The 25,769-nt window shown below is 52.2% G+C and overlaps 1 protein-coding gene across 1 annotated transcript; it reads right to left on the bottom strand.

Moving 5' to 3' along the window:
• Positions 1-21,774: 21,774 nt before the first annotated feature.
• TLX3 (T cell leukemia homeobox 3) lies at positions 21,775-23,452 on the bottom strand. The gene is made up of 3 exons (XM_075715585.1): positions 23,038-23,452; positions 22,390-22,633; positions 21,775-21,985 (listed from the first exon to the last, which is right to left on the bottom strand). The coding sequence occupies exons 1-3, from the start codon at positions 23,450-23,452 to the stop codon at positions 21,775-21,777; spliced, it is 870 nt and encodes a 289-aa protein (XP_075571700.1).
• Positions 23,453-25,769: the final 2,317 nt, after the last annotated feature.

The raw sequence follows: 25,769 nt of genomic DNA, 5'->3' as shown, positions 1-25,769 counted from the left end.
GCCCTTTTCTCGTCAGGCAGGAATACAGATTCTCTGCCAAACTAACACTTTAAGATACTCATAAATGTTAGGGACAAAACTTTCAAATGAAGAAAGAAAGGATTTTTGCTGCCTTCAGTTTTGGCAGAACAGTTTCTGATGCTTTAAAGGGTCTGGCTTTCCATCTGAGCACTCGCCCTCCTGCCCCAGAAGAGGACCCAGCCCCAGGAAGGCGCCGACAGCCGTGGGCTCAGGGCTAGAAGCATCTTGTGTCTCTGCATCCTTCCAAAGAACTTTGTTCTAAATGATGCTAGAGAAAGCAAGCCTCAGAGCACCACAGTGAGCTTGTGGTTGCACCCAGAACTTGAAAGGGCATGTGCACAGGGTGTTGATAGATAAAACCGATTCAAATGCCAGTTCCTCTTGACATCTGCAGGCTCATGGAGCTAGAGCAGGAGGTATCACAAACTCTGAGCTGGGAGGTACTGGGAGTTTTGTTTCTGGACAAATCTCCACTTACTTCTCGGAGCTCAGATAAATGCTCTGATTTGGTCTCACTGGCCTCATTCCCCTCTTTCATTTTTACACAGAGAAAACCTTGCCCAGAAAGCACATTTTTGCACGACAGTCTGTTCTGTGTCTGGGTCCTTTATCTGAGACCACAGAGGGTCAAGCTTTTAAATTCAGCTGTCTTGTGCCCAGCCCTGCTACCAGCAGCACACACCGAGGCTCCAGCTTATATCAGCCTGGTGTGGACAGACCCACTCCCTGTGAGCACTGTGCCACCATAGACAAGAGCAGCCCCTTGAACGATGCAGTTTGATGTTGTTTGGACTTTCTTGTGCCCCCCCGCGCAGCAGGTGCCTCAGCCAGCTCCAGGTCGAATGGGGTTCTGCTGTGAGCGTGGGAGGCTGCATGCTGCAGGGCAGAGCTGTGCACATCTCATCTCATCTAGCTACCACTTCGTCTTCTCAGAGTAAAGGGGGGAAACAGCAGGTTGATGAGGAAATATGAACCTATATGTGCACTGCTCACGTATGGATCTAACTGAGCGCTGCTCCTTGTGCTTGCACATTTTAGGAACATGCTTATCTTACAAATAAGCCCTTACAATAATCTTACAGCAAGCACTTAAAATAAGCACTTCTGTATGTGTTCAACCATAAGCATGAGGGAGGCTATGGAACTTAAATGCACCTCCAATTTTGCAGCACCAGTCATGGCCACACACCGAACCATGAAGCAGCAACAGCTAGCCGGGCTCACAAGAGGGCTTTATTAATAAATTCTGATTAATAAAGAACAAGTTCCTCCTCTCCCTGCCCCTTTCACAGCCTCTCTAAAACCAGCCACCCAAGCCCACTTTGACACGTGTGTACCACCTGAGTCTTCCACCACCATTACATGTCATTAACAAAACATAAACCAGCGGTCATATCTTAACGGGAAAAGTTAAATCTCTTTATGCAGTTAAATAAAAATACCTTGTCCAGTCATTAAGAAGTGATTAGCTTATCTAAGAAATAACAGCGCTAGTGCTGTCAGACTGGCATACAAACACTAAAAAGAGCAGGGATCAGATATCACATTAGGCTAATTATAAAGAAGAAAAGACAAGCAGAAGCATAAAATAGCCACGTGGACAGTATTTTGCTGGATTTTTTCTCTGCACGGAAAAGGCTAAACACATTCTGCAAGAGAAATTTGAGTATTAAAAAAAATTCCTCTTCTGTTTTTTTCATTTAGTACTGTACGTAAGAAGGCAGCACACAGGCATGCAATCTTCCAGGTTGTGTGAAGCAGTGGCCAAATCCTGATAAGAACCAAGTTTCTTAAACCTAACAGAAAACCTTAATCTCTCCACAATCAACCTGCAGCACAATTCCAGGTCTTGGAGTCTTTGCACAACAGAAGGAGCAAGGCAGCACAGCCCGTCCCACATACCTGCCACTCACCCCCTCGCCATGGCCAAGTTCCTCCTCCTGTGCAGCCACAGAAGCTCCTGAGCATTTTTTGAGATTGGTACACTGACTTTCTTGCCAATTCTGGTGTGTTCACCGGAGTCACCTTGCCCAGCCCCGAAGCCCAAAGATGCTTAATTTTCATCAGCAAGAAGCTAAGGACCCTTCCTGCATTTTGCACCCTATCTACGCTCCTAGAAATAAGGTTTACCCTCCCCCTGCTATCCACCAGCTGGATGGTTTCTACCTGTGTCCCCCTTCCCACCGCACTCAGTGGCTTCCAATACACAAACTGAGCATCGTTTCTGCAGCAACCACGCCGTCCTTGAGGCCCATAAGGCAAGATTTATGGGCCAGCTGTCCTGACACCTTATATGCACGTCACTCCTAGGTTATATATGGGGAAAAAGCTCAACTTCTAAGACCAGGAGACAAAACCCAATGCACCAAGCCAGAAGCTGCCCAAGAGGAAAAAACTGCGGCAGAAAGCACCAAGGCTCTCAAGTCCTCGCTGGAGAGAGGAATCTGCTCCTATCAGGAGTGATGGCTGTGGCTGCTCTCCCTGCTCCCAGGTTTGTAAACCACATGAGTATTTTCACACTCAAAACACAGAGAAGCGATGCTGTCCTTAGGATGCCGAAGACCCAAACTGAAGTCCCTCTTCTGCTCAAATTACAACAGAAATTTGACCCTGTTTTCTGAAGGATGCCCTAAACACCCATTGCCTTATAGAGCCAGTACCTTCATCCAATGAACTTGGGAAGTCCTTGCTCTGCACCTGCTCAACCTGCCAACCTGCAAGATCCAGTCAGCTTTTTTGGGACACAGGCACTGAGCATCCAGCAGATCCCAAACCAGGGGCCACCCTATCACCCGTGAATGCCATCGTGAATGTGGCTGAACACCTGCTGCTGGGGCAGTGCACAACCAGAGTGCAGTTATCTGTGACAACGTTTGAAATCTGCAAAAATCTTGGCACTTGATAGACTTTGGAGGCAGAAAGCTGGGTGCCTGGCAGTGTGAGGAACCTCCAGAATTAAGTGGGGTTTGTGAGTATCTCGATTTTGAATTTAGGCTTAAAACATCTGTTTGGCCAGAGCAGCCAAGATGCCAAGATGCCGACGCAGCTGTAGGCAGGCAGCTGCCCACCTTGCTCCAACACCCAGCTAAGGACAGAGCTGTGCTCCCCCTCCAGCCACCGCCAGAGACAACCCCGCAGCTCTGCAATGGATGTGCCGATGCTGAAAAGATACCCACCCTCTCCTGCCATGGGTCAGGACATCACACACAACAGTTTTCCAACAAAACTAAAGTACTGGCCAAATAAGCAGAGGTCAGGACCCATGTCTGAGTGACTGGTACAGCAAGAAATATCTGGTCACTGTTGGGGGAGAAGAGAGGTGGTTTTCCATTTTTAACACTTGCCTCCTTTTTAAAGCTGTTATTTGCCAAAACCTAATATTAATAATGAAGGCAGATCCTACTTTCCTTGAGGTAATGCCAATTTTAATGTATTTTTTTAACATAACTATAGTATTATTGAGGAACAAGTAGTAAGTGATAGATACTTTAATGTAATATGAGTCAATATGTATTTATATGTGCTTTATGACTTAATCAATATTGCTACATTAGCAAGAATAAATATGGTGTTTCCTTTTCTGGCCTTGGAAAGAGCAAATAAGGAAAGTCACATTATGAAGTTTAGGAATGAATAAAATCTCTGCATTTCCCAGACAATTCAGTAAATCTCTGACATTCATTTGTTCTCCAGAGCAGAGCAAGTACCTTCCAGGGCAGGGCACTGAGCAGGAGGCACCTGGAGACTCAGATTGTGACTCTGGTTCAAATATTTCACAGATAGCTCCCTAAGAGGAATTTAAAAAAGGGAAACAGGCCCCAGCACAGAGTGTACATCCACTTCAGCATCCCGAATCTCAAGATGAAGGGTTTCACATCCTGAGCAAAGAAAGGTTTTGCCACTGAGGAACGCGAGTGCACGGCTCACATTACCCCCATGCTTCTGCAACCAGCACCTTCCTGAGCTGCATGTAGCCCAGCACCCTAGCAAAAGGGAATGAGAAAGTGCTCCTGATTTAATATAGCTCAACCTGTTCACTGCTGCAAAAGGTATAGGTTGTGACAGGCATGGGACATCCATTTTTATTACGGACAGAAACTTTTCCACCAATTATTTGTTCTGGGGTACTGGCCTCACCGAATGCAGCAAAGCAGCCCAGCCCCACCAGCAAGACATTCATCCTACACATCCTACATATTCATGCTACAGTGGCAGGCCTTCGGCTGGAGCAAACCCGCTGGGAGAGCTCATGCCCAGCTCCTCTCTGCCCTTGCTGCTCCCAAGTCAAAGTTATGCTCCTTACTCCTCCTTGGGTATATACCCTGCATAACCAGTTATCTTTGCACAGTGCAATGCCGTGTCACCTTGCTCCCGATGGACCACTGCAGGGAGCGAGAGCCAGCATGTGCAAACTGAGTTTGAGCACCTTGATGGGATGCAGGACAAGGCTGGCCTCTGATATTTGCTTTGAATATCCGCAAACCAAGCCAGAAGAGAGAAGCCCACTCCTGTCAGTACTGCTGGCAGCCAAATCCAGGCAGCATCTGAGAAAAACATAAAGATCACAGTGCTTGTTCCTGCCCCAAAATCCCCCACATCCAAGCAAGCAATATATATTTTTTACTAGGACTTCCAAGAGTGATGGCACTTCTGGGTGGAGCAAAGTATTTAGCGCTTTTTCTTACTCATGATCCCTTTGGGATCTAATGACACAGATGCAGAGCAATACTGGTCTAAAGAAACAGCACTGGGAAGGCGGCTTACAGTTCAGCCTTCTCTAATGGCACTGAAAATGGCTTGAGCTCCAACTCTTAAGGCTAATGTTTCTGACACCACTTAAGGACTTTGTCTTGAAGACCCCAGTGAGACTCCTAGCCAGGTATGTTCCAAGGAGTTCAAGGCAGGATCTTAATTTATCTCATCTCAATTTATCTTATCTCATCATCATAAAGACACTCAGAGCGGGTCTCAGCAGTGACCGGTGTCCCTCGATGTTGCCCAGCACACCTCCTGCCCACGTGGCTACAGAGGGTTGCTCATTTAAAAACGTCCTTCCAACATTAGAAGACCTCTATTTGAGACGGACGATTGAGTGCCTTCCCTCACCAACTCTCACCTGACCGGCAACAACCAGACCAACTCCATGAGGACTTGCCCATCTTCGCGCCTTCGGCAGATACTGTCCCTGTGCCACACGGGGCTGAGCTGCAACATGAACCTGAGATATTTGTGACTTGGGATACCATTTGATGTGTTCCTCTAGAGGGATTAACCTCTGGAAATTCAGCTACTGCTTTTCACTTCTACCTTTGGCTGGAGCCAAGCTGGTTCCTTCTCCATCCTCCACCACTGGCCTTCTAAGCTACTCAAAACATGGGCTTTTTTCCTAGAGCTGGGCCAAAAGGTTGTGTCCCACAGTGCTAAAGCTCCTGCTAGACCTGCCTTGGGCCCGCTGTGGTTTGCATCTCCCAGGCAGGAGCTGCCTGCTCACATCCCAGTGGCACCAAGTGAATTAAATGCAGCCTCTTCCACCGTGGTGGGCTTCTCCATCCCCTCCCATCATACCAGGATAACCCCCCACGGCTATCCTCTTGCCATTCTGGATTTACTCTGGTTTCCGTGGGGTCAGAGCCTGACCTTACAGATCACTGAGCTGGGACTCATGTAAGGACAGGAGCAGGAAAAAAAAATCTCCTCTATCCTCAATTTGGAGAGTTTGGCAGCATTTGTTTATTTTTAATGGATCGCTGCTGCCACATTTCAGACCTTTTCCTGTTGTGATCGTTAGAACTTTTAACTGGATCATAAATCTTTTATTAACATTTGGTATTATACTAATTAAAACTGTTCCATATATGTATTATTAATTTCTCCAGCACTTCTTGTGAGGGTGACGTTTTTAGCTGGCTTAGCAGAATGCACCGTAGTAAATAAGGAGAAACTCATTTTCAGGCAATTAGGCTTGCAGAAAAATAAGTTTCTTAATGGAGGGCACGATCATTACAAATTTTACCTAAATAAACAGGGTTTCTTAATGGTAACTCTTCAAGCTAAGTAAACTGATTGGTGTGGTAATGTCCTAAGCAATACTTAAATGTAACTGTTTAATAAATTGGTAAATTACTCATTTCATCTTAGAACAAAATGGTAATACTGTAGTAATAACCTAGTATATATTCTGTAAATATGAAGCATTATCACTTTAGCTCTGAAGAAATCACCACAGTGATATGTCAGCATTGATCTAAAACTGCAGCATTTTATCTCAAGTTTATTACCCATTTTTGAGAATCGCTGAGATTTTCAGAGCATAATGGCAATAAAAGAAGAATTTAAAAAGCGCTTAAATGTGCATAAGTTAATCAGAGGTATCCTCGGGGGGAAAAGGAAATTTGGTAAAACATGAATTATAAGCATCATTTAAACTTACTTTGGACACTAGAGATAATAAATGGCACCATAATTTAGAAATAGCTTTTAACATCAATGACTGTAAGTAGCACTTTACTGTTCATAAGAATTGCAAAGCAACGGTGCTGAGGCCAATTTTATTAGCCATTTTTTTCTTTATAAAAGCAATCCAACCATTTCCAAACTGAGCAGACAGGAACAAGAGTTACGTGTTAATATGCAAAATGCATTTGAGTTTTTTTTAAATAGCCAGCAATAAATTTACCAAAAGATACAGTCTGGAGACAATTGAATGATCATTGAAGAAGAATAAAGCTTTCTCAGAGTTTACATATTTGGGGAAAGCAGATAAGAGGACGAAAAGGATGGAGAGAAAATCGTCCATACATCCCTATTTACTGGGGAATGTCGCGGCACTTCCGAAGCGAAGGGGAGCGGCAGTAAATCAGAGGGAGGCAGCGCCGGAGGAACAAGGCTTCTCCTTGCTAACTTTTCACGACCGACAAAGCGTCCGAGGATCACAGCGGTCCATACAATACCCCATTAACACGCCTCCTTTCCCAGCGACGGAATAGCCTACAATGCATCTTTCAGAGCTATCAATTATCAGCCCTCGCACCAATAAATTTTGGCCAGGCAGGACAAGAGCCCCTTTGACTGAGCGGCAGCACACGCGTTATCTGGGGGGGAGCTCCCTGGCTACTGTGCGGTGGGGGATGCCGCATCCAAGCCTGGCCCCTAGGGAGCAGCGACCCGGCCCCCCAGGTATCTCGCTGCAAAATCGTCTTCTGACACCCATGTCCCCCGGTGCCATGCCGGTGGGCAGGAAGCAGAATAGATGTGAACACAGACTTCACCCTGGCAGTGCCGTGTGTGCACGCTCACGGAATTGGCAAACAAACTGAGCTCAAGAATTAAAATTTATTTTAATTGTTTTCAGACTAATCCTGTGACTGGAGAATAACAGAGATTAATATTCTTGAGACTTTCCGTGTCTGAAGCATACGAGATCCTTGACACATGAAGTAGCCCTGCTTGGCAGAATGGGTTGTTAACTCTGAAACTCAGGAGAAAGCAAATATCTATATTTTAATTATTTCACTCCTGGCCACTTTAGCATAATCAAGATCTAACTACAGTCATTATTCCACATTGCCCAACCGACTCCTCCATGCTTTCAGAGCTGCTGGGAGTCTTAGCTCTCCAGTTTGTCCCCCAATAGTTTCTGGGATGTAATGTGGTTATGCACCATCCCTAAGATAAAATAAGAATAAGGTCACTTGTATTATTTCCTAGGGAAACAAATGCAAATCGTTACTGGTAACAGACTGTTGCTAATTTTGTATCAATGCTGGGAAGATGAATTCAACCACTGAAAGAAGAGCCTCAGCACAGAAACTGAAGCTGTACTACAGAATATGTAAGAAAGGGGGAAGCGTCACACTGATTCATGAGAGCATCCTCTGCTCCGGGAAGTCCCGGCCTTGGCCTCCAGCAAAGCACATTTCCAGCAGAAGAGACCCCTCTGGAAGTAAAGAGAGAGGATGGGTGCACTTTTTGTTAGGTTGAACACAGGGAAAACCAGGAGATGAAGCAAATATGAGTCTCCTATGTAGGACTCTGAAATGGCAACATCGAGCAAACAAGTGTCCCACCAGTTCCAATGGCTAGAAGCTAAAATTATACAAATTCGGGGGGGAGAGGGGAGAATGGGAGCAAGGATCCATTTTTACTGTGACTGTGATTAGGCACTTAAATTTCAAATCGCTTCACCACCATCAGGAATGTTTCTTTCAAGATTGGATTACTTTTTAAATGACAACTCTTAGCTCAAATAAGGCTTTATTCAAGAGAAACGTGAATACCTGTGTTATTAGGCACTGAATTAGGATGAACTTGCCATGGAACAACTATATTTTAATTTACTCTTCACAATTAAAAGCAAATCTCTAAACACCTTAGGCTGATTTTTTTTAAGCATCCATTTAAACCTTCCTGTTGTTTTAAGTGGACAACTTAAAACACCAGAGGTAGGTACCAAAAAACTTCTGAGATTCCTTGAAATCTGGCAACACAGTTTTAATTAGAGAACTCAAGAGCTGTGCTCCATAAGTTGGGAAAGCTCAGCTGAAGAGGTGAGTCCTGCAGCGTTTTTTAAGACTAGTTTAAGACTGGAGACTTGGGTGGACAGGAGGATGGACAGACAGGCTTCCCAGAGATGCCGTGCCCCCCAGGAAAGGTGCTGCAACTCCTTCAGCTCCCAGCAGCAGTGACTCCTGTGAAACCAGCTCTGCCATACAGTATCTGGCACCAAAACAAGCAACATGGAGCTTGGCTTTTGCATGAAGACAGCAACATTTCCAGCTACTCTTTTTGCTTCCACATTAGTAGATATTTTGGCTTGTCACATCAGAAGCAAGCCTACTATTTTAATGCAACTATAGAACCGGTATCTTTGCGTTCAGGTCCGTGTTTACTCTGCAGCTGTAAGCGGTACAGACCGAAGGGATCACCTTCAGCACTGCACTCGAGTGGCACACAAAGCCCACGTCGGGGGGGGAGGGGTAGGTGCAAGCCTAGCTAGCCAAAATGTACAGCTCAGTCTGACCTCTTAGCAAAATCTGCGATCCCGCTGCCTTTCCCGGCTCCCCACGTACAGCTGTCAGTCTAGACAAGCATTTGTACACGCAATCAGAAAAACTAAATGCATGCAGTTATGAAGATGAAAACTCAAACCAGAAACGTGCGCTGAAGCATTTGGCAACCAGCAGGATTGTTAAATGGTACCCATGAGCCAGATTTTCAGTAAATCAGAACAGCTCTATGAATGCTCTGTCCCAGTGTATGAGTAATTATCAAAGAGCTCAGAAAACAGACTTGTACAGCAAACATCAAGACACAGCAAGTTCCTTGTGCTACCCCGAATCAGACAGACCCTGTTGTTCCTAGCTGGCACTTACAGAGAGAGGAGAAAAAAAATCCCTATCGGCTCTCCCTGAATTACAGCAGGGCCGATCAGAAGTGAACAGCCCGAGTTTATTGGTGTTATTCTGAATTGACTTTGGCCTCTAAACCAGAGCTGAATGCTGCACGAGTACTTACTTAGCACAGGCATGGGAGGCTGGATCCTCGGCTGCTTTCAATCGCTCTCAGTCCATTCACTCCCCAGCAAGAACGATGCCAATTCAGATCAAACCCTATTGTACAATAATGACATTCAGATAGCACAAGCCAAGTGCTGAGAGCAGCTGAGCTCTCCCACTGCCTGGTGGGTTCAGGAAGAGTTACAGGTGTAGGATTTGGCTTGGCTGCTTTGTTTTTTCCTCATCTATTTTCATACATGTTTGAGCCTTCCATCACACATTGCTAAATTCCAGACACAAAGATTATCCTAAAACAGATTTATTTTTTTGTAAAGAATTAAAAAAAAAAAAAAGTACTGCTCTCTAACTAAGTGAAATCTATAAAAGGTAAAAGCACAACCCTTCCACAACTACTTTAAGAGCCCCCTCTGATATAAACCCCGGTGGTGGGTGTCAACCCCTCACCCTACCTGGGGGCAGCACGCCAGCCACCCCTCTCCTGGGGCCAGGACGCAGCGGAGCATCCGCGGCAGCAGCCCCGGGGGACGGGCGCACAGGCAGCCGAGCAGGTGGCTGCGCACGCTGCCTCTCCCACCTGCTGCCCCGTGCCGAGCTACAATGAACTTGTCAGGCCGTGCTATTGTCACCGAACACAGATGTCGGCTGGGCAGCCATTGCCCGCGCCCTGCTTTGCCCGGGTGTGCTCCAGCCACTTGCTGCGAGTCGCATCCTGTTGTTCAGAAGGGCATTTGGTTGGGTTTCCTCACGCACCATTTCTCTTCTTGCCACCTACCTTCTGCTGCTGTTCACGTAACCACTGGTTTCTCCACTCTGCAGGATTTTTGAGTCATTCTTGCCATGTTTTAGTAAGTTTGCTGGCTTCTGGCTTGCTCAGTGATACAGTGGTTTCACCACGGAGCTGTCCCAGCACTCGCTATCCAATGGGACCCCAAAACAGAAATTACTCCCTTCCGCCCCTGTGTATGGACTCACACCAAACTGTCTCCATTTCTGGGGCAGTACCTGGTTGCTTGCTCACATATAGCCCCACTGCACTGTGGTTTCAAACACAAAAAGATTTTTTTTTTCCAGCTAAAAGTCCAACAGAGTCCCACAGCAGAGCTTCCCGCTACTCCAGGCAGCCCCGTGTCCCTTCCCCACTGCCGCAGCTCTGCCCAGCCCTTCCCCTGCTCTCTCCCAGCCGCTCCCATCACTCCACCTCCAGCTCTGCTCTTTGTTTCCATTCCTGGCTTCCTCCATCCTTCTCAGGTTTCCGTGCATGGACAGAGGTCTGGGATGTCTTCTCTTGCTGATCTTCCCCTGTGTCTCTCCCACCTCCTGCTCTTCCACTGCTCCCTCCCCTCCAGCCCCACCAGCTCTTGCTCCATCCACCCTCCATCCGTCAGAGCTTTCCCGCGTCACTCCCTGTACCATGACCAACACAGCCAGAGTGTGAATCACACCTCATACGCATTTCTGCCTCTGCCCTGGTGACAGCCATAGTTAATTTTAAGTAATAAGAAGGAAGAGTCTCGGCCAGAGAAGAAGACAAAGAGCAATGCAAAAAACACCCTTGTGAAGAGGAGCCAACACTATGGGGAGGCGTTGAGTTTGCAGTTGGAAAGCTGCAGGCTGGCATCAAAAGCACGCAAGGAGGCAGAAGTAAACCGAGATGGACAAGACTGAGGCAGGTTCTCTTTTTTCCATCTGAAATAGTGAACAGTGATTTGTGTTGTGCACTTTGACCTGGTTTCCTCTGGCTTAGCTCCCACTCGTGGAAGTCCCACCTGAGCTGTAGGACGACAGCCTAGATCTGGATGAAGGACTGAAAGACTCTGCTGTGTGTGGAATGCAGAAGAGAAGACAACTGCCTTTGCAGATCTGTCAGAGTACCTGGCAGAGTCACCAGGGAAAATCACTTGTCCATGTGAATTTTGAACAGCACAGGAAAAGAAAGGCTTGAACTTGGGAACGGGAGGTTTGTGTCAGACAGGAGCTTCCTCCATCTAGGAGCAGTTTGAGAGTCAATCACGCAGAGGAGGTTGGAAGCTCCACCTAAGATGATTTTTGGACAACTGCCTGCAGTTTGAAAGAGAGTCCTGACATGAAGAAGGGACACAGGCTGCTTTATTTTCCCTGCCTTATTCAGTATGGCAGTGAAAAGAGTGTAGTGATTTTACCTCACCCCCCCATACAGCAGAACTATATCCTTTCCCCTCTGAGCACTTGGCAGAGATCGAAACAGAAAAGGGCAACTTCATAAAGATCAATGTAGGAAAGCCACAAGTGTGACAAGGCAGAAAAAAACCCTAAACCCCTATGATTTCTACCCTTGATGAGTTTAGAGGAGGATCACGTTCCAGATCTCCAAAAAGGTCCTGCAAGTGGTTTTTTCCTGAACACTTCACTTACTCCAGGTACTCCAAAATATTTCAGCCTGGGAGGGGTGGAAAAGGCTTTTTCCCTGCTTGGGCTCTCAGAGATGATCTCCTCTTGCCACACAGAGATGTAGCACAAGGTATGTATGCACTGGGCTTGATGACTCTAAAATGTTTTTTCAAAGTGAAACCACTTTGTTTCACTTTGATGTGCCAAACTGGGCACAGAAAAGACTCCTTACCCGCCAGCCCCATGCTCGCTGTTGGCCTCCTGCTGAATAAAGGGGTCAAATTCAAGTTCAAAGCATTCCTGATGAACAGTCTGAGGACACGGGAACCTCCACAGCTCATGACAAGCTGGAAGCGATGCCGGGTACAACAGCTGCTCGGCTGGAGCACCGAAACAGCAAAGCTCCCCAGTGCAACACGACAGCTTCAGCGAGCGAGTCCCCAACTGTGCAAACTGCTTTCAGAATCAATTACCCATCTCAGCCTCTTCTGGGCAAGATGCAACATCCCACTTTTTTTTTCTGCAACCCTACAAAAAGAAGACAGAGCAACATTAGTATGCCATTTTAGCAGTAAAATGCTAAGGGGGCTCTTGGCTCCAGGCAGAGAGCAAACATGCACCTGTGCAGAGAGGAAAGCTGGGAGCAGGGTGCTCAGCAGCTACCAAAGGACTGAGCGAAAATAAAGGCTGAGGAACTGCACAAGACCAGAAAGACACAGGCTGTGACCTGAGAGAGGTCAATGCACGCCGCAGCCAGGAGCGGAGAGGCAACATGGAGAGAGGACACCTGCAGAAGACACAGATGCCTTGAAGAGGAGAAAGAATATTTTAAGAAACTCCAGGGAAAGTGTGGCCAAGTACTGCTCTGAAGCTCTGTTCAGGAGCACAGATTAGGAGAATCTATGAAGGAGGGTGCAAGCTTCCCAGACCTATTTTTAGATGCCAGAACCAAAACGAGATTAATTACCAACAGTTCTCCGCTGCCTGTGAAGGAACCAGCTCTTACACATCGACCCTGCAGATAGCCACAGTACGCCAGTGCATGCACCTGTATGAAAGGCATAAGAAAAGAGATTTGACAAAAAGGCTTGAAGCAGCACTGTTGTCTTCTCCCAGACCTACAGCTCTGTGACAGCTAAAGCATCCCTGTCCTCTCTGCTTCACCTCTGCTTGGAGAAGACAGGCAAAGAGCTGGCATGGAGGCACAGCACAGCCTGGAGCCTCCGCCCACGGGCTGCAGACAGCAGGCTTCATCCCAGGCTGCCCCAGACAAATCTGGACTTAGAAACATTTTCTGCTGTGGCAAAATCCTCTGTTTTCCCGACTCCCAAGGGAAACACGTCTCACACCATGGAGCATGCCATGGCTACCTGCAGCGATGGGGCGGTGGAAGGGAAGAGGCAGCGCTCCCCCAGCACCTCCTGGCAGGGTGCCGGCACGGCGAGGGCTGCGGCACGTGCCAAGTCCCAGTGCAGGCGCCCTCAGAGCTCTCACTCCTTCCCCTCAGTCCAAGGGAAAGAGTTGAAGGCTTCTTTAATTATTAACTGTTTTGCTTTGTTTTCGCTCTCCATTTGAGAGCACCGGCTCTTTGGAGGCCGGAGAGCGGCTTTACAGAGCGCCAGCCCTGATGGGACCGGCCACGGGACCGGCACCAGCCGCACCCACCCACAGCTGCATATTCCCTTACAGGCTGCTCCCATTACCATTAATGGGAACGACATGTGCAGATGAACGAGAGAAGAGAGTCTAATGTCTTTATATTATACCACCAATTAAGTACTCAGGGTCATGTCCTCAGCTGATGTAAAGTAGATGATATCCACTGAACTTAATGGATCTCTACTGATTTACACCAAACGAAGAGCTGGCCCTCTCGCTTGTATTAAAACAGCTGAACCGTTCCAGCAGTCTTCGTGTTTAACAGCTTCATACTCCAGCCAGGCTTTGCTATCACTCCAGTCCATAAACCACAAGCTTTATTAACTAATAATTAGTTTTTCAAGTTAAGTTTCATGGTCATGTTTAAGAGCTGCTGCCCTTAGGGCAGATGGGGAGTTCTGAAGAGACTTGAACTGGTGGAGCAAAGCAGAGGAGAGGCATTGCCAGGCTGCCAAGGGGGGTTCGACCCCTGAAGATGCAGAGACTCTTTTCATAAACATGTTAGCACGCATTGCCCCGTGAAAGCAAATGGGAGTGAAGCACCTCAATACTTTTTTAATCCAAGTCGAGGCATTTCTTTTGCAAACAGAGTTGATTTTAACTGCATGACCAGCCTCCTGGAGCAGCCTCAAGGCTACTGAGCTGCGCAAAGGTAAGCCTGGGTACGAGGATCTGCCAAGGAAGGCACAGGATAAACGCCGGGGATCATTTGGTTGTGAAGTACTACCTGAATACACAGAGCATTTCTGGCACAGGGCAAGCAGCGTGATCTGGAAGGACATACTAACGGCTTCCCTAATTTTTTTCCCAGTTATACGTTAACTGATCACTGGGCAGAAAAATGGTGTGATGCTGGGCTGCATCCTTCCCTTGTGTGCTGCTCTCTCTGGATACTCAGGTGTCTTAAACACACTAGCCCAATAAAGGGGCTAAGCTTGAGAAGCATGTTGGATTAAATTATAAATAAAAGATTATTTTTCCAATCATAGATAATTTACTCCCACATTGAAACATAACTTCCCAAACTCGTATATGTTAGTTTCAGCAGGCACATGGCTTGCTCTTTTCTTCCTTCTGTAACTGGGTTGAATAAAGAACATTTAGTGCATTTCTGCCACCAGAAGGAATAAAAGCAGTGTGCTGTGCAGAACTGGGGGGGGGAATCACGACAGCCTACTAACACAAATGTTCTCAACGAGGAATGTAATATGGACAGCTCTTACAGAGACAGTTCTTGTGCAATAACTTAAACAGTACAGATTACTACTTGGGGAAATAAAAGACAACATAACTTTGAAACTTGAAAAGCTCTTTCTTCGTTGTAATCAATTGCAATAATCCATGTCAGTGATTTAGATGAAGATCAACTTTACCTTTCTTTGCTGATGACACAAAACTAAGAGCAATAAAAAAACTTAAGTGCATTTGCGCACAACTAATGGATTGGATGTGGCATGTGCCAATGGAAGTCGGTATGTATAATGCACCATACGCTGGATGCCAAATTAATGGGATCATTTGGGCATTCTGGAACACTTGTGGCATCGAGCTTCAGTCGTTTAAGGAGCCTGGCAAGGGTTGATGACCTTCCATCTTCAAAAGACTGAAGAAGCCCAGTAATACTGTAGGCAAAACATGACAATGAATTCTATCCCCTCCATCCAGCTGCTATTTAGTCCAAAGCTGAAAGACAATAAAACCAAGACAATGAGTCCATGCCTGGTGTCCCTAATAAAAAAAAAATCTAAAAATGCAGATTCACCTGAACAGGGAGCTGGAGTTTCAGGCACACAGATGACAGATCAGACACTGCCAGCTGTGCATGTGCAGTCTGACCTTCCTGCTAAGCTTGAGGAACTACACTGGGCTGTGGGGCTCACACTGATTTTCTGTGATGTCTGCTTCCTACCTGGATTAGTTCCTGAAGGAAGCCAGTCATAGCATGGGGGGAAATGCATCTCACTGCCAACATATAACAAACAGATTTACCTGAAGAGGTGCAGAAATTCATTCAAACAGCTCAGAAGAGTTACAGAGCTGGAGACGCAGCAATGTTCTCCCACATCCCCGTTCCCCTCCCGTGTGCTACAGCACACTGCTCCCAACAGGTCCAGACTAGGACAGGGCACAGGTACAGCTTCGCAGGCCTGGCCTGCACAGGGACAGAAATGGCTGGGTCTAACCTCCGTGGTCCTGCCTCGGGGCAGAGCAGCAATGAAGGACCCAGCAAACGCCACATGCCGGTAATAACGAAGGTCCTGCTCCCACCAACTCCTACATGTGAAAGTGCGCGATGCTCCACAGCAAAGCAGAAACGCTCAGCTGGACTCCCAGGAGGTAAATACTTGCAGGCTCAGGTTGGAGAGTTCACCGAGGATCAGCATGGTACCCGTGATGTCTGTATAGATACTTCAGATGTTACCAGGAGATCTGCTGTAGGAGTCCACAATCCAGAGGCAGATTTCACTTTTTAAATTTTATTTTATGTTTTTTTAATTGTGAAGGTATTTTGAAGAATGGACTGAAGTCTGGATTTGTGGGGGTGTTTAGATACTGCGCCACTCAGCACCCCATCAAGCTCAGGCCACCGTTCAGTGGAGCGCAGCTCCTGGACATCCAACATTGCAGCAGTTTGCTGGGCTCAGGCCGCCCAGCGCAGAGCGCAGCAACGCACCACTCCTGCAGAAGCACCGAAACATTCATCCGTGCCACCTAAGAGCGTGAGACCCATCTCAAATGTCTCTGCTCCACACTCCCCAGCATTTCCAGCTCTGGGCACATCCTACAAAGGACGTGTGGACATTTCTGAATGCACAATGCAGAGATGCCTTTAGGCAGCTGGCTTCTATTTTCCACTATGACTTGGAAAGAATATTTTATCTCTCACCCTTAAACAAAATTCACAGGAGTAAAATATCTAAATACCACTGCAGTTCTAACCTTAGAAGCAGATAAGAGTACTGAAATGTCTAGAAATGCAGAGAGACACCCCCCCCCCAAAAAAGGGGAGAAAGCACATAGGTGCCAAACTGCCACCAACTGTCCTGTCCAAGCTAACTGGGTGCCTCCAGAAGGCAAACTCAGAACCTCAAAAACAAGTGGGCACCAAGTAGAAATAATCTATTTTGCTGCTGTGAGTCAGGAAAAAGTTAGGAGCTTAATGGACTCAAGACAGTGTGCAAGGCAAACACACAGCATTGGAGGGAAATGCCCCAAATAGCCTAAAGCAAACGGTGTGTATATCCCCTCTCCCAAAAATGCCCACCTGCACAGAAGGCAAATACTTTCATCCACCCGGTCCAACTTGCTCAGACAACACATGACAAGGGATTCTACCAACTGAGGAGGAGCGGCTGCATGAGCAAGCGCTCACCTGGGTGAGTCACGGCCCTTAAATTACTCCTCATCAGCAGTGGTGATGATTGCGGTGCAGAAATACATGCTTCAAGGAAAATTCATAGGCGTGAGGTGTAAATCTCGGTATTATTTATGTTAGATATAAATGAACTAAATTATGACCTAGCTGAGCGAAACACTTTTGTAAACCAAGGCTTTGAATATTGTGTAGTTTGCATGTTTAACAGGACCGGGCTTTCATCACAGAGTGGAGAAGGAGAGCTAATAACCCATTGATTTTAAGGCCCATTTAGGAAAAGAATTGCCTATACAGATCTGATCACCATGCATTACTTTGTAACATCTAATACCCTGGGCACAAAATAATGCTGAGAGATGCAAATTACAGAGCCATTTTTATCCTGAGAGGGGTTGTGCCTGTGCATGTGAGCGTGGTACGGGGGGTGCTTTGGGTTTGGGCTTAAAGCAAAATCAGGAGGGACTCCGAGGAAATGGTCGATGTTCCTCCACGCGGCTCTTGTTACCCCGAGCTCTGCCTTGTGCATCCACCCACTCAGCTGCTCGGCCCTATGCAGAAATCACTTACACGCATGATTAAGCAAAATTCAGAAAGTGGTCTGCCCAAAGTTAAGTCCCACTGATAACCTGATAATCCTTAACTCTCATTGCCTTTTTCCATCTTTGTTCAGCAAACATGAGTATTCCTCAGCTTAAAACTTCCGAACATGAGGGAATGCAAGTACACAGCAAGGGCTTTCCAGAGCACACATGCACAGAGACAACGCTTCACTTGTGGATTTAAGACTGCTTCGAAAAGATCATCCAAATGCCAAGAATTATCAATTTCATAGCAGCATCAAGCATCAACATATTAAAACTCAGCTTGATGGGATATGCAGCATCTTCAGCACTCTCAGACCACATCTCTATCACAAGACTTACACTGCCTACACTGAAATTACTCCCCCCGAATTAGCCGTGCTGCAATACAGTTGCAGGGGCTGCTGCTGCCTTCCCGCTGCCTGCACACCACTGGTCTTTATCCTCTGCTAAGTGGAGTGTTTTAAGAAGTCTCCCATGGAAGTAAAGGAGCATTTAGTAATGGGGGGGGGAGGGAACAAACCACACTCTCCCGCAACTAGCCAGAGCCCATGCTGCAAGAAGGCTGCTTCAGAAATTTGGGAGTCAAACTACTGCCCATACACGACAGCCTGACTTCAGTTGTCCACCCCACAGCCCAAGTGCAGTACATGGACAGGACAATCAACAGGATCAGGACAACACCAGCCCACCCCCAAAAGGTGCCCTCTCCTCCACAGAGCACCCACATCCCCCAGGATTACATTCCTTGCGACGGAGAGGCTCAAGCTGCTAGGGTCTAAAGTCCATACAAGCCCCCATGGGTGGTTTTGTCTGTTGATGGACCTTCAGAGATACACAGCAGGGACCAACAGACAACCCTGTCACACCTGAATCTGGCTGGCAGGGAACACCGCTGTCATCCACAGAGAGGGAAATATATGTATTTGTTCCCACCAGGGTTTCCCCGAGGCTCCTATAAATACTGGGTTTACTGGACAGAGCAATTGGAGGTAACCCCCACTTCTGTCCCCTTCAGCATGACCACTCACATTAGCACCCCCGTACCGCCCATGCAATCTTGTCTTGCATGACGTGGATGCACGAGGCAGCCTGTCTCCCTCATACTCAGCACATCTCAAAACCTCGAGACCAGCTGCTCCAAAACAAAGACACCAGCGATAACCCCAGCAAGCCCACGCGCGCAGCTCCCAGTACGTAAGCCCCACTATTTGGTGACTATTCAGATGGCTGAAACGGAAGCTACTGGTTTCTGAAGTCCTTTGGAAAGTTGGCGCGCCCCGAGGCTCGATCCCGCTGCCTGCAGCACACCCCATGGGCAGCAGCGGCGAGGAGAGCCTGAGCCCAGCCTGGGCTGTCACCGCTGAGTTCAGACCCACTTGTGCCGCTTTTAATAACAGGGCTGTAAACGCTCTGTGGCTTTGCGCTAGATCCTCGCCTGCCACAAGGCTGATTACTGCAATACGCAGCATCATTACTCTCTGCAAATACACAGCTTCTGGCTTACAGGAGTTTGGGAAAAACTGCAGGGAAATCACGAATACAGAAGTTTATGGTCACGGGACACTTGAACGGTTAAAGAACAAGGCTGTCTTGAAAACAACGCAGTTGTTGGGGGTACAGATAAAACATAACATCAAATGCACATGTGAATATGGACACCCGCTTGTTCCAACCCCCTTGCATTATTCAGAGCTTTACTCTTCCACATTTTAGCTAACACGCGGACTTCTCCTGGCTGCTCTGCATACGCTGCTTCGGTTTCTCCTCTCTGCTCTGCATACGGTGCTAATGCAGACAGCAACGCAGCCACATCCCCTGCCGCTGTGTCCAAGGAGCAGCGACCAGCAGGTGACAAACCCAGCGCAGATAACCAGGGCAGGACCCGTGGCCGGGCTGCGCTCCGTGCCCCCGCTGCTGCTGCCGGCCTGCCCGGCGCGGGGACCCCGCAGCGGGGCTGGCAGCGCCGGCGGAGCCGCAGCCCCCGCAGCCCGCCGCCGCGCAGCGAAACGCGGGGGGCAGACGAATGAAACAAACGGGGAAAGGTTTTGGCTGATGCACAGCAGCAGCAGGGCTCTACGTGGGGACAGTGACAGGGCCACGCACCGCAGGACCGCGGCGTTTCCCTAGACCATGTAGCCAGGTATAGCTTTCCCCGTTGTTTTTTGTTTTTTTGTTTTTTGTTTTTTTTTTTTTTAATTCCCTGCCAGACACCTCCCCTCGATCGGTGTTTTCTAGCGCAGGCTGCATATTCCCGGCTGGTGAACGGTACCAGTCGAGCAGCTGCACGGTCCCAGCACCATCACCCACGGTGTGACAGGATTTGGCCGTGCCTTCGGACCTCCACAACCTTCCCCCGACAAACCGATTCCGGGCTACAGCCTGAGCCGGTGCCCTGGTACCACTGAGAAAAGGACGAGCTAGGGAAATATTTTCTTAATCCCTCGCCCTGCGTGACTGACTGCCACTAAAATGCCCTTTGCCGTAGCCGGGCCGGGGGAGCAGCGAGCCCAGGACCGGGAACGCCTTTAAACTTCTGCAGATTCACGGTGACCAGGGCTGCGCTGCGCTCGTCCGCCGTGGGAGAGGCAGAGCCCACCTCCCCGCGGGACGCGGCCCTCGCCGGGCACGGGGTGCTCCGGGTCCCGTCCGTGGCTGGCGGAAACCCGCCTGGATCATCGCTGGTTTCTAAAAACGTCATTTTTGCAGCTTCCCCCCTTGCTGGAGGAGCGGTCACCTGGACCCGCAGAATTACGGGAGTTTGATCTTAAAAATACACCACCACCCCACCACCCCCGCACCCAGGTTGTTAAACGAGCTCCGGTGCCGGCGAGCAGGCAGCCCGGCGGGGCACGGCCACGGCCGCGGTCACGGCCACGGCCACGGCCACGGCCACGGCCACACGCCGTCCTGGTCCTGCTGCCGCCGCGGGTGCACGCAGCGAAGGCTGGGAAAACGAAAACCGTGGGTGCCTGCGGGGAGGCATTTCGGTACCGCGGGGCTGGGGTGGAAAAATTACCGGGGACCGAGGGGGCCTTGCAGCGGCGACGCCGCCGGTCCCGGGGAGCGGCGGGCCCTGCACCCCGTCCCGCCCGGCCGCTCGCTCGCTCCCACGCGGCGTTTCCGACGTTGTCCCAAACCTGGGGCTGTTCCCGGCCGCTTCCCCCCGGCCCCGGAGCGGGGAGCGACCGGCAGCCCCGCGTACAGCCGCCCCGGTGAGCTGCCGGAGCCCCGCTCCGAGCCCGCCCGCCCGGCCCCCGCTCCCCTCGCCGCCCCCGGCCGGCTCCTCACCTCCGTCTCCGCCGAGCGACCGCGGCGGCCTCCCGGCTGCTGCCCGCCCCGCCGCGACCCGGCCCCGGCCCCGGCCCCGGCCCCGGCTCTTCCCCGGCGCGGCGGCAGGCAGGGAGCGGAAAGGCGTTTTTAAAGAAAACGTTTATTTACACGTCTCGGCAAGTACAAAGTATTATACATGGTCTGTGTCAACCCCAAATCTTCTTTATTATGAAACATAAGGCGCTTTCTCTAGAGTCGGTGGCGAAAGGAGAGGGTGCGGGTGCTGTTTCGGTGCGCTAAAGCTCATCGGCTGGAAAGGTGAGGACGAAACGAAGTGTGTGTTGCCTGAAAGGAGCCCTTATTACTACGGTGAATAAATTACAGCTGACATTAACTTCACCTGGGACAGATGGAAGCTACCGCTTTTCAGCTTAATAGGGTTTCCTAAGCTAACGACTCATCACCGGCTCCACTTAGTCCCTCCGCTAAGTGATAGGTAGGTATTTTTTTTCTTTAGACTATCCTCAGAACAGGAAAAAAAAATAGCCTTTTGTTCCAAAGCCAACACAAAATACCTATGTTCAGATTTCGATATAAATAATCGAGGTTTTATATAATTCCATATTAATAGTGCCCAAAATCTCGATGCATAAATAAATTAAATTATTAACACTTCTTACAAAAAGTGACATATTTCCCTTCCTAGTGGAACATCGACACGAATATACAAGCGGAGCGCGGGGCCCCGCGACGGCAGCGCCCGGCGGCTCCGCTCCGCGCCGGCCTCGGGGACGCGCCGCGGCGGCCCCGGCCCGGGCACCGGCACCGGCACCGGCACCGGCCCCGGCAGCGGCCCCGGCCCCGGCCCGGCCCGGGCGCCAGCCCCGCGGGCGCCGCTCGCCAGCTCCGCGCCCGCCCCGTCTGCGGCGAGCCGCCGGCCGAGCTCCGCGGGCGAGTCCGCTGCGTGCCCGGGCTGCCGGGCTCAGACGAGGGATGTGACCGGGGGGATCTTGGCGCTCTCCTCCTCCCAGGGCTGCAGGTTCTGCAGCGCGAACAGCGACGAGTTGTGCAGGCACAGCGGGTCGGGCTGGATCGACTCGTTCAGCGACTTCTGGAAGGCGTCGTGCTGCAGCTGCAGCATCAGCCGGCTCGCCTGCTGCCGCTCGGCCTCCCGCTCCTCCGCCGTCTGCCGCCTGCCGGGGGACACGCTCAGCCCGCGCCCCGGGACGCCCCGGGCACCGCCGGGCGAGCGGCGGCCGCTCGGCTGCAGCGCAGGGACTGCGGGCGGCGGGAACCGCCTGCACACCCCCCGTCTCCCACTGATCCCCCGGTTCCGAATACTCCCCCGTTCTCCCACTGTTCCCCCGTTTTTACGAATAATCCCCCGTTTTTACGAACGGGGGACTACGAGAAAGATAAAAATAAATAACAACAATAACAAAAATTTTAAAAAAAAATTCACCCCAAGCGCTCCGCTGCCGGGAGCCGGCGAGGGGTGCGCTCCCGGCCGGAGCCGGGGCTTCCCGCGGCGGCGGGCGGGGGGAGCTCCGCCGGGGGCGGCGGCGGGACGGGGCGGCCCCGGGGGCGCGGGACTCACCGCCACTTGGTGCGCCGGTTCTGGAACCAGGTCTTCACCTGGGCGTCCGTCATCTTGAGGGACTTGGCGAGGGCGGCGCGCTCGGCCGAGGCCAGGTACTTCTGCCGGTGGAAGCGCTTCTCCAGCTCGCAGATCTGCACCCGGGAGAAGGACGTCCGCGGCTTCTTGCGCTTCGGCGGGGTCCGGTTCTGGTAGGGATGCCCGATCCGCCGTGTCACCGTGAAGGGCGTCAGCGCCGCCGCCGCTGCCCGGGTGGGAAGCACAGGGGTCAGCGCCGCGCCCGCACGGTGCCGGCCGCCCCCCCGGGGCCGCGGCTCTGCCCGCCGGCCGCCCGCCGCCCCGCCGGGACCGCGCCTCCCCGGGGTCCCGCTTCCGCGTTTCGCCGAAGGGACGCGGGGGCGAGCGGGGCCCGGCCGCCCCCCCGGGGCGCCCCGCCGCCAGCCCCGGGGCGGCCGCGCCATCCGCGCCGGCGGGAGAGCGATTTTTCGGATGGCTGCGAGCGCGGGGGAGGGAAACATCCAGCGGGCCGCCTTCGCTTTTCTCGTTAGTCCTGCCACCGTTATTATTTCGTTTGCTAATTTCGATTTGCCTTTCCGTTCGTTGCCGGGGGTGACGGGGGGGGCTCGCCCGCTCCGCCCCGCGCCTTACCTGTGAACCTGTCCTTGACGAAGCGCCTGCTGCTCTCCATCCAGGGGAAGTTGAGGCTGCCCAGGCTGGGCACGGCGGGCATGGCCGGGATGGCGCTGGAGATGGGCGGCGGCACGGCCCCGGGGATGGGCCTGTGCGCCGGCACCCGGATCACGCCGGCCGGGGCCAGGCTGAGGTTGACACTGTAAGATCCAGAGTCCTCGAAGGGCGCGGCGATGGCCGGGAAGGGGGCCGGCAGGGCCGGGTAGGGCGCGCCGCCGCGGCCGGCGGGGCCGCCCAGGAAGGTCGCGCCGTCGGGGCCCCGGGGGGGCGGCGGGGGAGCGCTCTCCTGCTCGGGGCTGTTGAGGATCTGGTCGATGCCGAAGCTGATGGGCTCGTGCTGGTGCTGGCCCTGCGCGCCCGCCGGCGGATCCATCCTCCGCCGCCGCCGCCTCCACCGCCGCCGCGCACCCCTCCGCGCCCGCTATAAAGGCGCCGCCGCTCCGCCGCGCTCCGCGGGCCCGGCCGGCCCCGCCGTGCGCCGCGCGGAAACTTTGCCGAGCGCGCGCCGCCCCGGCAGCCGCCCCGTCATCTCCTCGGGGCCGCCGCGCGCCCCGCGCCGCGTGCGCCCCCGCCGCCGCCATTGGCCGCCGCCGCCCAGCCTCTGCGCTCCCATTGGCTCCCGCCGCTCGGCACCGGCCTTCGCGCCCGGGCGCGGGGGCCGCCGCCGCCGCCGCCGCCGCCGCCGCCGCCGCCGCGGTGACATCACTGGGGCGCACGAACAATGGGGCCGCGCGGCGGCGGGCGGGGGCGGGGCGGCGGGGGCGCCGTCGGGGCCGGGGCGGCGGGACGGGCCGCCCGGCACGTGGGGGGCGCCGCCCCGCTCCCCGCCCGCGCCCCGCGGGGCCGGCGCAGCCGCCCCCCGCCCCCCCCCCCCGGCCCTCCCGCCCCTCCGCCGCAGCCGCGACCCCCGACGGCCGCTCCGCCGGGCCCGCCCGAGGCGGCCCGGCGCGGCGGGGGCTCGGGCCCGGCACCCCGCGGCCGCCCGGGCCCCCGGCGGGCGGCAAGCCGCGCTGGCACGGCGAGGCCGGGCGCCCGCCCCGACGGCGGCGCGGAGCGGCGGCCCGAGGCGGTGCCCGGGGCCGGGGCCGGGGGTGCCCGGCGCCCCGCGGGGCGGGATGCCGTTCGGGCTCAACTTCGCGCCCAGGCGGCGGGAGCCCGGCGCGGCCGCCGCGCCAGTTTGCAGACGCTCCCTAACGTCCAAATTGGACTACAGGCGTTAAAAATTAAATAACGCTCAGCCGCATTTACTTAGTTTCCCGCTTATAAAGGGAAATGAAAACAGGGAATAGAATTTCCCTGTTAATAGAATGTAATGGCATTTGATCAGCACCTGGCAGGGCGATCCCGGGATGCCGGAGCGGTGACAGGAGGGACTTGATTAGTTTTTAAACCTTAGGATTCAATTACGGCAGCGCGCCGAAGCGTTCCAGCCGCAGCGGCAGAACGCGGACCGGCCTGCCCAGCCGCCGCCGCTCCCCGCCGCCCCGGCCCCGCCGCGCCGGGCTGTGCGGCCCGGGGGTGCCCTTCCCGGCCCCGACGGCCGCCGCGGAGCCGCCGGCTGAAGTTTCCCGGCGCGGCGCGGGCAGCGCCGGCCCCGACGGAGGCGCGTCCCGGCCGTCGGGGGGCTGCCCCGCTCACCGCACGGAGGGACCCCCGCCGCGCCCCGCCGCGCCCCGCCCGGCGGCCATGAGCGCGGCTGCTAAACACCCGCCCCCGCCCCCCCCGGGGGGCACCGCCCGGTGCCACCCCCGGCCCCGGCGAGCGCCATCGGATTGTCCCCGCTCGGTGCGGCGGGTGCGAGCGGAGCCGCCGCCGGCCGCCGCTCCCCCCCGGAGCGGGGCTAATCGGATCGACGCGATCCCGGCAAGATGGTGCGGGGCCGGGCCCAGCGCCACCGGCAGCGGCCGCGGGCGCCCAGCCCTCGGGGCCCCGCTCCGGCCGGCCCGGCGGGGAGGGCGGGGAGGGCGGGGGGAAGGAGGGGAAAAAAGGTGGGGGGGGGGGGGGGGGGGAAGGCAACTGGGGGAGGATAAATAAATAAATAAAGTGACACCCAGTCCTGAATCAGGGCAGGCTTTGTTAGAGAAAATTGCAGCTTGATCTGCATAATGGGAACTCGGGCTGCCCAAGGCTATCTTTTTATTGCATGTGTGTCTGCTGTTATCAATTTTGTGAACGATTTCACAGGGAGCCTGGCAGACTTGAGCTGGAATAATATGCAAAGATGAGCTTTGAATAATGAATGATGTGCTTTTAAACCAATTCCAAAGTGTCTGTGATAGTACAATATGAAAAGGGGTGGTAAGTAATAGTATATTTAAAAGGCGCTAGTATGTTTTTATTACTATATTTAAAAAGATATCTATATTATTTTTGTGAAATGGATAATATATCACAGAGTCTTTGATAATCAGCTAAACAATACATTTTTCTTTGGGAAAACTCTCCTGGTTTTACACAGTTAAATATAGAGTATCAGCGTACAGCTTTGTAACGCTCGGCTACCTTATTAAATATTAACTCTATTTTAATATTAACTTTTAAATTTAATATGTTGACGTTCTGCAGTTTTACTTTAATTATGTTTTATAATTAATAACCCGGGACGTATGGCATCCTTACATGCAGCTCTGCCGCAGCCGCCTCGTCTCCCTCGCCCCTCCGCGGGCTGGGGGCGCGCAGCCCCGCGGCAC

The sequence above is a fragment of the Pelecanus crispus genome, chromosome 8, assembly GCF_030463565.1.
Source record: "Pelecanus crispus isolate bPelCri1 chromosome 8, bPelCri1.pri, whole genome shotgun sequence".
Taxonomy (NCBI): Eukaryota; Metazoa; Chordata; class Aves; order Pelecaniformes; family Pelecanidae; genus Pelecanus; species Pelecanus crispus.
Note: the sequence above shows the minus strand (reverse complement) of the source record. Positions and strands in the feature narration are given on the sequence as shown.

What these genes read in the sequence shown, in the direction of transcription:
- TLX3 (XM_075715585.1), bottom strand. Translation starts at nt 23,452, where the DNA reads ATGGATCCGCCGGCGGGCGCGCAGGGCCAGCACCAGCACGAGCCCATC. An exon ending in CGTCAAGGACAGGTTCACAG is followed by an intron (nt 22,634 to 23,037) that starts GTAAGGCGCGGG and finishes CCACCCGGGCAG; the next exon opens with CGGCGGCGGCGCTGACGCCC. An exon ending in AACCGGCGCACCAAGTGGCG is followed by an intron (nt 21,986 to 22,389) that starts GTGAGTCCCGCG and finishes GTCCCCCGGCAG; the next exon opens with GCGGCAGACGGCGGAGGAGC.